Source organism: Nelumbo lutea, chromosome 2 (genome assembly GCF_056320005.1).
Source record: "Nelumbo lutea isolate HS-2025 chromosome 2, American lotus-T2T, whole genome shotgun sequence".
In the NCBI taxonomy this organism is placed as follows: Eukaryota; Viridiplantae; Streptophyta; class Magnoliopsida; order Proteales; family Nelumbonaceae; genus Nelumbo; species Nelumbo lutea.
Genome location: NC_142685.1, coordinates 41,898,392 through 41,913,095, shown reverse-complemented (window position 1 = coordinate 41,913,095; position 14,704 = coordinate 41,898,392). Strand labels below are relative to the sequence as shown.

The 14,704-nt window shown below is 36.1% G+C and overlaps 1 protein-coding gene and 1 non-coding gene across 2 annotated transcripts; one reads left to right on the top strand and one right to left on the bottom strand.

The window, feature by feature from the left end:
* Positions 1-333: 333 nt before the first annotated feature.
* LOC148870123 (large ribosomal subunit protein uL29-like) lies at positions 334-3,524 on the top strand. Its single transcript, XM_088969768.1, has 4 exons — positions 334-695; positions 823-958; positions 1,109-1,265; positions 3,127-3,524. The coding sequence occupies exons 1-4, from the start codon at positions 692-694 to the stop codon at positions 3,199-3,201; spliced, it is 372 nt and encodes a 123-aa protein (XP_088825894.1). The 5' UTR covers positions 334-691; the 3' UTR covers positions 3,202-3,524.
* A 2,461-nt stretch (positions 3,525-5,985) lies between these two features.
* Positions 5,986-6,059, bottom strand: TRNAR-UCG (transfer RNA arginine (anticodon UCG)). The gene has a single exon. It is a non-coding gene; the product is annotated as a tRNA-Arg (tRNA).
* Between the last annotated feature and the right edge of the window lie 8,645 nt (positions 6,060-14,704).

The following is a 14,704-nucleotide window of genomic DNA, read 5'->3' as shown; positions in this document are numbered from 1 at the left end:
AGGGTAATATTTGGTTTTAAAAATAATTATACGTCATGTGATGTCATGTGTGTACAGATTTTGATGGAACATTAGTGGATACTAACGACAAGATAGAGTTAGTCAATTATAAAAAACAATAAGGATGGTTTAAGACAATAGCTAAACAGTAAACGCATAATTTTTCAATTAGCTAAACGATATGGATAATTTAAAAAATTTGCCCTAAATTCAAAATATAAGTCATAGGAGACATTTTACATGTATTAAAATAAAATAATAAAACTTCGTGAGAAGTGGAAGGAATACCCACATTCCCTGCTTTTTGCTTGTGATATACAAAGAAACTAGGTTATAGCTTATTTTATACTTTGAAATCTTCAGAAGAATCTTTATACTGTTTTATACTTTATTTATCAATTGTACCAAGGTGCACCGTAGAGCCGGTGGTCCTTTGTCTCCTGGGCCCCCGGGCCCCCGGGCCAGATCCGACCCTAGTATTTCCTCAACCCGTTGAATCGTACCCATTAATGCTGAAGGTCCAGCCCATTTCTACATTCGCACGTGAAATGTAAACGTCACTAGGGTTTATCGTTTTAGGGTTTTGATTTTGGGACAAAATAACAACTCCATCGTCTGTGAGAATTCTTCCTCTGCATTTCAGGTTTTCAGACAACACATAGGGCACGGATCGCTTTCGCAAGTCACAGCCATGGGTACGAAGGAAGAAAAAACATCACTCAACCTTCTTCCGCTTTTATTTCCTCAGAACATCGGATGATGCTAAATCGCTACGGATCTCCTTTGATCTGTTTTTATTTTTCTTCGTTGTTTCTTTTGCAGCAAGAGTCAAGGTTCACGAACTCAGAGGAAATTCGAAGACCGAGCTTTTGAACCAGTTGAACGATCTGAAAGCAGAACTCGCGCTGCTTCGAGTTGCCAAGGTCACTGGTGGAGCACCCAATAAGCTATCCAAGATGTATAAAAATCTCCCTTTCCTCTAAGATACGCAATATTAGATGCTTTTTTCAGGTGTCTTGGATTTTCTACATAACGTCATCGATTGACCAACTGATCGGTTGGTGACCCTTTTATGTCATTTTCAGTTTTCGGTATTCTGTGAATGCAGAAAGGTGGTTAGATTGTCAATTGCACAAGTTTTGACGGTGATTTCTCAGAAACAAAAAGCGGCTTTGAGGGAAGCCTACAAGAATAAGAAGTTCGTGCCTCTAGATCTTCGTCCGAAGAAAACCAGGGCCATCCGAAAACGCCTAACCGCCCACCAGGTACTCTTGACGTTTTGACTTTTTAAATTAAAATTTTATTTTCATTGATGCCATTCTGGAAAAGCGTCTTCGTTCATATGATTTCAAATCAAGCACCTGAAATGTTGTCTAGACCAAAGTGTACTGATTTGTTAGTGGTGGAGATTATATGATTATCTTATATTACTTTTGGTGCCGGCGTACAAGACAATGATCTATGGTTTTGGAGTTATAGATGTAATGAATTTTCAACATCACTTTGGTCATAATCCTTCTTTCTTTAACTTTTAAAACCTGGGTTCTGTTTAATGACTTTAATCCACCTCTGCATTTGAGTCTTCAGAAAACCAGATGTTCGTAATACATGAAATGAAAATGAATATCTTTGTAGCCTATGAGGCTGAACATGGGTAGTTGCTCTTAGCGTGAAGTGGCAATAGGGTTGCATTAGCAATTTACATTGGCATAAAACGTTGCAGTTAATACTCAGTTTCGTGATTCCTATTGCTGCTTTTGGTAATTCTTTTTCTTTGCAGTGGGTGCTAGTATGATTTCCATTGCTTATGCTTCAATGAACTTTGCTCTTCCTATCATTTTGTGGGACAGGATCTCTATTACCCTAATGTTAACTAATTCACTCTCCATTTGTCAGGGTATAAACGGTACAAGCAACATTTGCTGAATGCTGATATTGCTCCTTATCACCCTATATGCATCAAACTCGAACAATGATTCGAGGATTCTAGCGAATGTGCTCCAAGTTTCTCTGGCCATGGCCTTTTCATTCTTCTGCTTCTGCTTCATTTATGTAGTTGAATGCATGGATACAATTACTACGGCCCCGTTTGGGAGGACTGAGCTGAAGGGTTCAGCTAAGTTGGTTTGGCGGGGGGATTAGGGGTCTGGAATCGAAATCTGATCTGAATTCCAATTCCAACCATTTGGTTGGGTGGAATCGGAATCTGATTCCCATTCCCTATTTGAGGAAATGGCCATTCCCTCCCCTCCCTTTGGAATGAGAATCCTGTTCTCACCAATTCCAATTCTGATTCCGATTCCCAAACCAAACAGGCGGGTAATAGACCACTCTGATTCCTATTCTGACAGTGAACCAAATGGACCCTTAGTTTGTAAACGAGCGTTTCTGTAGATTTACCTGCTCTTTCTTGTAGTATTTTCTTTAAGGGAAAATTCCCGATTAGTATCCTGTACTTTGGGCCTAGTGCCAGTTTGGCCCCTGAACTTTAAAACACGACAATTCAGTACTTGAACTTTCAAAATGTGCCAATCCAGTACCTGTTGTTAACCGTCACCCATTAATCAGCCATTAAGTGACATTTGAAAAGACACAAATGCCCTTCAAGTGTCATCTAGTTCTCTTTATCAATCATCCAATCATTGACAAAAAATGAATCAGTCTCAAATCCTTGCCTCTTCTATTCAAGAAAGTTGGGGTCACATCTCAGTGGGCATTCCGGTGACCCCAACTTTCTGGAATAGAAGAGGCAAGGTTTTGGTACTGTTCATTTTTTTTTTATCAATGTTTGGATGGTTGATAAAGAAAATTAGATGACACTCGAAGGGCATTTGTGTCTTTTCAAATGCCATTTAATGGCTGGTTAATGGATTGGTTAACAGTAGGTACTAAATTGGCACATTTTGAAAGTTTGTGTACTAAATTTTTGCTTTTTAAAGTTCAGGGACCAAAATGGCACTAGGCCCAAACTACAGGGTACTAATTGAGAATTTTCCCTTTATTTAATTGTAACTGTTGTATTGGTCCATTAGTTCATATTCATATTCCTTGTATCTAATGTTTGTTTTAACATGCTTGTTAGTTCATATTCGTATTCCCTGCATCTAAATGTTTGTGTTTGTGCAGACATCTTTGAAGACAAAACGGGAAGAGAAGAGGGAAAGGTATTTTCCAATGAGGAAGTATGCCATCAAGGTGTAGGGTGGGAACTAGTTGCCAAGGACGCGAGACACATACTTGATGCTTTCAAAGTTTTCGAGGATAGAAACATCGAAATTGTCTTTTTAGTAGCAGTTTATTTGCACACTACGCATTATTTCTCTACATTTTTGTTTGACTATTTCGAAATGAGCACAATTACTCGAGTTTCTTTAGTTTTTAGTTTGTCATTTGAATTTGATTTGTTGATCTTTCTTCAGTTGCAAAGTTCGCCAGTTTCATTATTGATTGAGAATCGAGACATTTTAGGACTGGGTCCTACTTGGATGGAATTCTTCTTTTTATGAATATGGATTTTGGGGCAACTTTGGATATTTTGGAAAATTTTGTATTGGTCCAATTCAATGTCTGGACCGTCCAATATGTTGAAGTTCGTTTTTAATTTAGTTTAGTTTCAATCCAAACCTGATTCATTGACACCTATATTCTTATCTTACATATCAATAGATCAGATATTGGCTTAATCCACTCAATTCAATATAAATTTAATATGAACGACCAGATTCAATCCAATCTAATAAATATTTTTGGACTGTATTGGTCCAATTCAATATTTGTTATTGGTTGGTTCAGCCCAAAACTGGTACATTGACACCTTTGCTGAAGTTGTCAGGCAGACCATACACCCCCGTACCAGCAGTTCTACGTTCTATCCCCTACGTAGTCGTGTGTCTGTGTTGAACTGTGTTGCATTGGAGAAGCTACCTAAGAAAGCCTAATCAGAAAGTCGTTTTTTTGGCTCGTGTTAGCTTGTTTTTGGTTTTCCAGGTTTTTTATCTAACATCTTTTAATAACTTTGCAAAGTTTTTCAGCTCATGTAACTTGAGAAGCCACCGTGAAACGTGAAAAGCCCTTCCTTCCAAATGTCACTGATTCTGGTTTATATGCATAATTTGATTTAGTCTCTCTTGATCTGGATGCTTTGCTGATATCCAATAATTGGGACAAGGGTGATTTCAGTTGGCAATATTTTTTGCCCCATGGGCTACGCAACGGGAGGTAGCCCATGGGCTTGTAACTTTCTACAATGACCCATTAAAAACCGCTACCAAGCCTACAACTTCAGATATACAACACTGTCTCTATGGAGGATGGTATTGCTGAATATTATTAACAACATGAGCAACCTGATTAACAACCTGTGGCACGAAAGCAACCGAGAAACATGATATAGGGATAGCGCAAGCCAACTGAAATACATCATGATGGTCGCACTGGATGCATTAGTTGCACCATTGACATTAATTTTATTAAACATTTTTACCTCTTATCTAAGTAACATACAATGGACATAAAAAAATGCATATATGTTGTTTATTCCCACTCCAAAAACTCCCCACTTATAACTGTTCAAAAACTATCCACTTATAATAGTTAAAAAACTGCCCACTTATAACCGTTTAAAAACTGTCCATGAATTATAAATACTTTTGTATCGGAGATACTAGTATATATATAATTGGTGATGGTGACGGAATGGGACCACTATCACCTGGAGATAAGAGAATATAATCCATGTAAATGTAAGAATGAGATTGTGATTTCAGGCAATCATAGTCCATCATATATACGTCTGGTACTTGGCAGCCCAGTCCACAAAACTTTTGGGCTGGTTTGCCCGTATGGGTCTTCATTTTTGTTATATATATGTTCCCTCTGCAGACCAGTAAGTCTGGTCTTGGTCTTCTAGAGTTCTAGGCCAGGTATATCAGTGTCCCGTCTCAATTTTGGAACTTTAACATGCATTACAATCACAGCTTAGCAAAATGAGCAAACGAAGGTAGGAGGACATAGTTTCCATTAACTAACTATCTCTTCTTGGGGGCTGGGGGCAACACACAAGAAAGATGAGATACACGTACACGCAACACGCGTCCAAGTGTAACTGCAGAAGTTGGTCATCTGACTCAGAGACGAGTCTATATTATAATGGATATGTGAAGCAGTCGGTTGCTTTGATTCTTATCTTCCCTCCCTCGTTCTGACTTCTGAGTTCTGACTTTGGTTATGGTGGGATTTTGGAGCTCCATGTTTTAGGAGTGGGTGCTTATTATTATTTAAACTTTATAAGCAATTTACAGCATGCCAACTTGGTAATGGTTTATTTCTTCCGAAAAAGTCAAATCCAATGCCTGGTAATGTAATGTGTGCTTCGGATAAAATCGACGAGTGCACATGTTAAGCTGCACGTGGGTTTCAATAAATCACGCTATTCATGGTTTTTTATTGGTTGAGAAATACAATCAAACCAGAACAGAAACAAAGAGAAGAAAACGCAGAAAAACCACGATCCCACAGATGCTAGTGAGAATCAACATCCTCTCCTGACAAATCAGACACCTGAATTATATATCTTCTGCTCTAAAAAGAGGGGGATGCCCCCAGAATTCCTGAGTACCAGCCTGGCCTCTGGTTGCCAACCGGTGCTAATGCACAGCACCAATTGGATCTCTCCTACTTAACATCACTTTTAAATTCTGTGTAAAATCGGCCAAATGATTAGATCACAATCAAAAGATTTTCTGCCAATGACAGATATAATAGTACAAAGGACAGTTAACTGCTTTTAGTCTCAAACGAAAAATAAACAACTGCGGCCTCTGCTATTTATGGTTATGAACAAGTCAAACTAATCTGTTTCTGTGAGCATTATCACTACGATTTTTATTTTAAACAACAAATTAATTTTCTTTTTAATTCTTGAACGAAAAAGAAAGCAATGTAACAGATGCTGGTTGTGGTGAATATTGTTGAAGAAAAGAAATTCGACCACAGTGGGAGTCGAACCCACGACCTTTTGATCCGAAGTCAAACGCGCTAATCCACTAAGCTATGCGGTCGCTGATGTACAGCAACTGCATTTTGTATATTTAAGAGGAATGTTTATGGATCGACACTCAACCATATACCAAGAAACGAGTCGTGACTCACCTGTCACCTCACGTGGAATGAAACACCAAAACGATCAATTTGAGTGCAAAATAAATCAGCTTTTATAGGTAACGATTTATATTAAATTTTGAATAATGATTAATTTTAGTTAAAAAAACTATAGGGTATAAAACTATGGGATTGAACATGTGGCCAATTCCGTGGGTCCTCTATCTGATGGATGGCCTGAAATGGAAGAAATGTTGAAAGCTTTACAATTGACCTGACTGATTAACTTTTTCAGGTTCAATTCCATAAATCTATATGTCAGCCATACTCCTGAGATATTTGGTTGTTCTTCAGTATTTGCAAAAAAAACTGTTAGCTATATATATATACAAAATCTTAGGGCTGGTTGTTTTTAACTTTTCAAGGTAGACCTTCTGTAATGAACAGCGAGGTGTGGGGTTGAGAATGAATGCTTAGATGTAGCCAATCTAGTGGGTTTCCTATCTGATGGACGGTCTGGATTGGACAATGAATTCCCTCCTAAGGAGAAAAAAAGGGTCTCAAGTTCAGCTTTAGCCTATTAGAATATAAGGAGAATGATAGTTTAGCCTAAGGTTAGAATTTTTAGGCCCAAAGTATAGTTAGAGTAGTATTCATTCAGAACTGATATCAATTCATGGACGAGCATTAATGCATAGAATGGGGGTATTTGACATATTGAATGTTTGTAAATCTGTAGTGTAGTCAGAAATATGCAATAGGCCTGTCCATACTCCATAGAATTTAAACCTTAAAAGCACAAAAATAATAATATAAAGAGCAAGTAAGTGTGCTAACCGACCATCCCACATGGCAAAATTCTTTTGAGTTTTGACATCCTTCCAGAAAATAAGTATACTTGTAAATTACCATTATAATAATATCTCATTTGGTCATGAATTCTTTATCAACGGAATGTCAGAGAGGATGGAAAGTCATCCTTTCTTTACTCTCTCTCTCTCTTGTATTCTGTTATCTTTGATCTTTTGTCATCACCAACGCTCATGGATGAGCAGGCCTTTGTTTATTTGTTTTATATGAATAAAACAGAAATATGAGTAATTTGAGCAAGTAACAAGTTTTATTTTTATTATTTAATGATAGCTAGCTAGATAACTGCATCAATAGTCAATGTAATGCACTTGATGCTTATGCTTGAAAGACGACCGAATTAGGAAGAAATAAAAAAAAAAAAAGTAGTTGAATGAAGTGAAGTAAGCCTTAGAATTATGTTATCCAATCAACTGTTTTTTCAAAAGAAGACTACTTTAGATGAATGTGATTCTAATCTAGAAGTTTCTGTCATCCTCCGTTTCATGTGACCAGGCAGGATCTAGGGCTATCAATGGGTTGATTCTACCTGATTGATCGAAACGAATCAAATTGACCATTATTAGTTCTAGACCTCTGCAGGTTTTATCATTTTTGTCCTGATTAACAATTGTGTTTGTTTTGATTCTTACTTGTTTTGAACTCTGATTATTTTGTTAATGATATATATATATATGTATATATATATGGTTTTTTAGTTTTATTGTGTAATTTTTATTATATTTTATATTTAAAAGAGTAAAATTGATATATAATATATAAGATAATTTTGGTTAAAAATACATGATTTATTAATATATAAATAATTTATTATTTTACTGTTATTTTTATTAAGTTTATATTATCAAAAATCAGGTTTTAAATTATTATTTATATAAAAATATATATATATATATATATATATATATATATATATATATATATATATATATATATATATCAGTATTATTGGGTCTATTAATCGGGACGGTTTTGGGTCTATATTTTGTCCCCATTAAATAATCAGTTTGGGACTAAGCTGATTGGAACCAGACCCGATTAATCGACAACCCTAGCAGGATCTGCTGCCCTTTTTCCACTGCACTAACTAAGCTGTGTGTGAGTTGGGACTGATATAGCAATAAACTCAGTAACCTTCTTTCTAATGTGAATCTCAGTGCATTTTATTCTTGCAATGAGAAACCAAATAATTAAAAGTCACACAAATTGAAAGATTGTAGAGGATAAGTCATACATATATTGTCATTCTTAGGCTGAGAGTATACTGACATTTTTTCAACTTAAATCATTTTGCACAAAACAAAAAAAAAAAGGGAAATTTAGATTTCAGTCCACCTCATGGATTTTATTAGTTTTTTTAGGTTTTCTTTACCAATACCTCCACCTACGATTCACTATTCCTCTTAAATTTTGATTCATTCCCCCTCTTATCACTGTTTATGCTCCCCCAATGGATTTGTTCAATGCAGATTTTTGATTTACATTGCAGGATTATAAACATTCAAATGGACTGATACCCACACTCCATACACCCATATTTGCCTATGAATTGGCATCAATTCCAAGCTGACACCTATCCCGCCCGTGCATTAAATCGACGAATTCTGACACTGGGGGTATTGATCATTCTCGCTATGAAATCAACAATATCATCATATAAGACTGATAAAATAAAATACATAAGACCTACAGTGAGAAGTTAAATGATTATGATTTTCATATAATTTATTAATGGTGTGGAACATTATTATTTCATGTTTCACAGCCTGCTGAATTGATTCAATTAATTATGTATATATTTATGGAATTGGGATAAAATACTCACACCTACCTCACAGCCACATCCTACAGTATATTCAAAACATTTCGCTTGAATAATAATAAACAAGTACAGGAAACATTCTGCATGTACAGACAAAGCATATGTAAGGAAAGAGCAGATCTAGACTCATTTATGTCATTCTGGGTATGGCATTGAACTAGCCCTGTTGCGTAAAAAGAAAACGTGTTAATTTATTGTTGGATGCTAAAAATGAAATTATCAAATCACGTATGTAATGCTTAAGAGCGATAGTCACCGTGTCCTTATATTAACCCATCACCATCACCATCTACAGTGAGATATGTGATATGTTTCCACTTTTCATGATAGATGACTGACATTTTTGGTTTCCAAATTAACGATTAATGTGCAACGCCCAGCGTGCAACGCCCACCACCCATCTTTTGCACAAATTGTCAAAAAATTAATAATAATTCTGGATGGATCTTGAGACTGCGTTCAGTAGTTGTGTTTGAATAGCTAGGGATCGGTGAGTGATAGCGTAGCTTCTTCACATTCATATCATCTCAGCTCTCTCTTTCTCTCTGTTTGCATTTATATGTGTATGAGATTTTGTTCAGTCTTTACCAACTCGATCATCAACAGTCCTCGTACGTCACTGGTTCCAAATTTGATTCCTTCACTCCACACAAGGAAACGATGCAGGGTTCGACTTATGCGCTTCATACATTACGTATCTAATGCTTCCAAGTCCAAACCTACTCTTTCAATAAATACTACTTTACTTATTAATATCCTTATATTACTTACTTGTCTTCTATTATATAAAGATGTTGATTTATATTTAAATATATTGGCTTTCAACCATTGATAAGAACGAAACGACATCAGTCTTATACTTTGAAAATTTGAACCAAATTAAAACCAATCATAATTTATATTCATTTCTTTATTAGGTAGTGCATGAATCATGAACGATACAGTACCGCATGTTTCACAAAACCCAAAAACAAATGAAACAATTCTTAGCTCTGGACTGCACAATTGTCCGCACGGATAAGTCAAAAGCATGATTTTCAAAATCGGACCGGACCCGATGGTTGAACTGGAAAAACCGGTAACCGGAAACCCCTCAGGTCTGGTTATATTAGAAATTGGAAATTTGAAAAAAACGTTGAAAAGTAAAAAAAAACTGTTGATCCAGTCTGCGGTTTGCTTGTTATCCTTTTTTATTTTCAAATGCTTAAGGTCCTTTAGGTTAGAACCCATTTTCGTTCTAACCCTTCCTTTTTCTCAACCCTCACACCCAACCGACCACTTGTGGCAGCCAGTACCTCCGGCATCCGGCGATGACACACACCGACCAACGGAGAATAACGGCTACCGGCAACAGCGAATTTGCAACACTTCTAGAGTTCCAGGCTCCAGTAGTAACAGTTGCGGTAGGCGAGTTTGCAGCGGCGGTCGACTTGCAGTGGCGGATGGCAAGTTTGCAGCAGTTGTCCGACGAGTTCACAGCAGACAAACATCTCTCACAAGTCACAACCCAAACTCGTGAGTTTGCAGTGAGTTTGTCTCTTTTTGTTTTTGTTTTTTTTTTTCTTTTGGAAAAACACCAGACCAAGCTAGGTGAGTTTTGGTTTAAGTGCCTTGCTAAGAAAAATGACGATGAGGAATAGTGAGTTTGTCTTCTTTTGCTTGCTCCGGTTTGTCTCTTCAACCTACTTGTCGTTGCTCAATCTTTATTCTCAATAAATCAATTTCCTCCTCAAAGGGCTCAATCTTCGGCCAAACATCTCTCACAACCCAAAATCATGGTTTTTTTGCACTAATTTTTACATATAGATTTAAGGGTTTATTTCAAGCTATTTTTTTCTGTATTTTATGTTTATATTTTCTATGTATTTTATACTATATTATTTTTTATTTAGATGGTTTTATTTTCTGTTTTCTATTTAATTTTATGTTATTTTTATTATTTATAAATATATTTTTTATTTTTGATTTGTTTATGATGTCACGGGTCGAACCATTCGACCCGAACGATTGAACCGCTTAACCAAAAACCGGTCCCCTGACCAGTTCTGTTTCTGATTCGTTTTTAAAAACCATGGTCCAAAGAGCAGGAAATGTTTACTTTACAAAGCCGATCGAAACACAAAGGTTTCCCTTTTTATCTGCAAGATTGATAGTTAGCCACCATGAACTGAACTTATCATCATATCATTGCAAGGCTAATTAAATTAGATATATTTCCAATTTTTTCAAGGCTAGCTCCCAAACTGTCTTGATCACCATGACAAGGTTCTGAAACCTGGATTGGAATTTGGAAAGGGCCCTGGTTCCAGCCAGGTTTTCCCGGTTCAACCTGTATGGCCCGGTTTTGGCCTTTCCTGGGAGAGGAAACTGGAACAGGAAGCATGTGGACAAATTGAACCGCCCGGCCAACCGATTCAATATATGAGGTCCAGTTTTCAAAACATAGTTCATCAAAGTAGGTGCGGAGGAACGGGGAACAAATGAGGCCCAACCCAACCTGGTGGGAACCATAACAAGATCATTTGACCTATTTATGGGCCGGGTTTGGACTTAACTTTTGTCAAAATTTGAACGAACCAGGCCTGAAGCCTAAATCGGACAGCATAAAATCAGCCCCGAAACCCGGTCTGTGAACAGGTGTCAAGATCACAATCCTGTATCCACCAAAGTCAAATGTGGAGGAAGAGGAAGACGAACAGCAGTTTTCTTGGTCTCGCATACATACAATAGAAACAAGGGTGAAGGAGTGGGCTTGCTTGAACCTTTAGTCAGCCACACACGGCGGTCAATTCAGAGCATTGGGTTGGAGTTGGACATTTTATCTGCAGAGACTCCAACAAGCCTGCGGATTCTGTTCGTGGGCATCTTTTTTCAATGTAACTAAGCCCCCAACCCTGTTCCCGTCCCTCTCATGGGCCTCTTCTTCATTGCCATTTGCTCCATTCAACATTAATAAAAGTTCAATCCCAATGTTTGATCCATGGGCCATGCTTTCACACATACACACACACACGAGGGCTTTTCTTAATTTTGAGCTTTAGCCCTTTTTATAAAAAAATTGTAAATTTTAATTTAAAAATTATATATATTTAGAGAGAGAGAGAGACCTGGGACGTTGTACTCTAATTTCAAACCGTGTTGTTTTAGAAAGGTAACATCCTTTAATTTAATAACCTATCAAATCTAATTTAGTTTACTAATTCAAATAACAAAAACAAAACGCCATCAAAGAGGATAAATCAGAGGCTGCTTAGTTACAAGTCAATTTTGATTTCGTCTCCTAAACCTAAATCAAATAAAAAAAATCAAGCTTGAATGCTTTAAGACTTAACACGTGGATGATGAATTTCAAACAAACAAATTAAAGTATGTTGCTTATGGTTTCCTTATTTATCCAGTTCAAGCCTAAAGGTAATTAACTAATAGGGGAAAAAGCAAATGACAAGATGGGGCCCCATGGTGGGTGTGGATTCTCTATTTTCAATACAGGGGCCCAATTAGATTTAAGATCTGCTCCCAACGATATCATTTGTATCCACAGTCCACACATCTCACTATGAGGCTGGGATGTGTAAACACATCATGTCTGTAATATGCGGATACAGATCATGTTGGAATAATGTTTGGTTGTGACTTGTGAGCAGATGTCTGGTCTCGGCCAATTTTGCTCTTGTACAAACGACTGGCAAATCATGACGGGCCACATCAGCCTAACAAAGAATTGACATTGTATTTGAGCATGAATATGCTACCAACATAGCTTCCAACATGATTTATAGCCACTTATCTCAAACATATTGTGTGTTCATTGACGGGAACAAATTTTTGAGACGAAAATCGTGTCTCAAATGTATGGTTATAGATCATATTACAAGATTTATTGGTAGCAGATCCAGACTTATGTGGCATTTGGTGATTGATCAATTAGCATGTATTATTTATTTATTTTTAAAGTCAGCATGTATGAAAAAATGTCGAAGTTCAATATTTATGTGGATTGTGGACTGTGGACAAGATCATATTAACATAAGAAGATTGTATGCTAGCCAATAAGCAATTCTGTGAAGAAATTAAAACAATTGATAAAAAAATTTTCTACTTAGAAAGATGGGTGAGAAGTCCTTTTTAATTTGGACACAGGATGTTAGTTCACTCCTCTCTAGTATTTTTAGTCAAAGTTTCATCCCAAAACCTTTGCCACGTGTCTGAAGTAGGTCCTTTGTTGATGAAGTCAATTTTCATGTTAGAGAGTTGAAACTTTAAGGCTATGTTTGGTTTGAAGGAAAAGGTAAGAAAAGGAAGGAAAAAAAAGGATAATACAAGGTTTGCAAATGTTTTCCTACCTTTCATTTTCTTTCCCTACATTTTCCTTCAAACCAAACATAGCCTAAGTTTCTACTAATGAGAAAATTGACAACAAAAGAATTTCTTTCATAAAAAACATATTTTTAATCAATTTCCATCCTCATGTCCATTATTTATTGAGGTGGGGTAGTGGGAACGAGGTTTATCACTTAACCCATATGGTTAGATTAATTAAGAATACCTAATTACTCTGGTCAATGGTCAATAGTAAAGTGAATCTATATCTCTACAGAGGTTGGTTTCCATGTATGATGTGAAAACCAATGTGTTCGATATAAACCCAAAGGCAATTAAGAATTTAACTAAATTCAATAAAGGGAAAGAACATTCTTAAAGTGGGTATTAAAGTAAAGTAATTAGGATATAAGGTTGAGTATATCAAGGCAATCTCCCTAATGGACCTATATCTAGAAACAATTTTCTAAAATTAGGAGGTGTTCTTCAATGTGAATTGTTTTTTTATCTGATTGAAAATAAATTGGTTCTTAAGAAAACGTGGGATACATGTTCTATAACTTATGAATTCCTGGTTTGAAAAAAAAATGTGTTATGCATTTATGTTCTAAAATTTGTTTTTGTTGTAAAATTTGTCATTTTGATGGTTTCAGATGCATGAATTAATTGTTTCTAAAGCAAAATCGACTTATTTTTTCTCCTCAAAACAAAATCATAATTTTAAAACATGTTTTTAATTTTTTACTGATGTAGCAGTTTCAAAAATAAGTGAAAAGAAAAACGATTATATATGTTGTAGACACCCCCTTAATTAGGGGTGAGTATATATATATATATATATATATATATTGGTTCTAAGGCAGAACAGAACTTGGGACCAGTCCAGAATTTTGGAATCAGAACCTATCTTGTTAAGATCTTATTAACCCCTTCAAAGCTTCAAAGCTTTGATCTTGGGTAACAATCTATCAAAAACATTCCACATACATATAAGCATAAACAACATAAATAATATCACATAATTATTATTCATCCATAATCCAACTTCAGACACATTCTATAATTTAGTTGAATGTAATCTCACTCATTTGCTGCTCTTGCTCATCCTCCCCTTGATGAGTGTAACAGAGTCATTAACAGGAATGCAAATGCTTGGTGGACCCATCAGCCGGAATTTCTTTGTCGATCATTAGGAGACAGCGAGCAGTTTATCAATCAAATCATTTAATTGGAAGTTTGAAATCCACTAGGCTAAGCTAATTCCCTTTAGTCCAACATCGATCGTTCGTTCGTTTAGGTAATACACGGCACCCAAATGACGCAACACAAAGAACGAATGAGCTAAGAAATAAAAATCAGTCACACAAAGACCAGTATTGGGTCCATTTTTTCTCCTTTTTAAAGATGAGACTGCAATCACTTGTAGAAATTGAAGAACAGAAAGACCTTACTAGAAGGAAGGTGCTTTCTTTGATTCACCTTGGTTATCATAGAATGAAGAATGATACACATCCGAGGTAAAAAGAATCAATCTAAAACAAGTAAGACAAATGAATTAAATGGAGTCAATAAGCAACTTCTCTGCAATCCAAT

Bases quoted from the DNA above. Each gene is read 5' to 3' on its own strand.
- LOC148870123 (XM_088969768.1), top strand. The intron at 959-1,108 runs GTATAAAAATCT...CTGTGAATGCAG, and splicing joins CCCAATAAGCTATCCAAGAT to AAAGGTGGTTAGATTGTCAA. The intron at 1,266-3,126 runs GTACTCTTGACG...GTGTTTGTGCAG, and splicing joins AACGCCTAACCGCCCACCAG to ACATCTTTGAAGACAAAACG.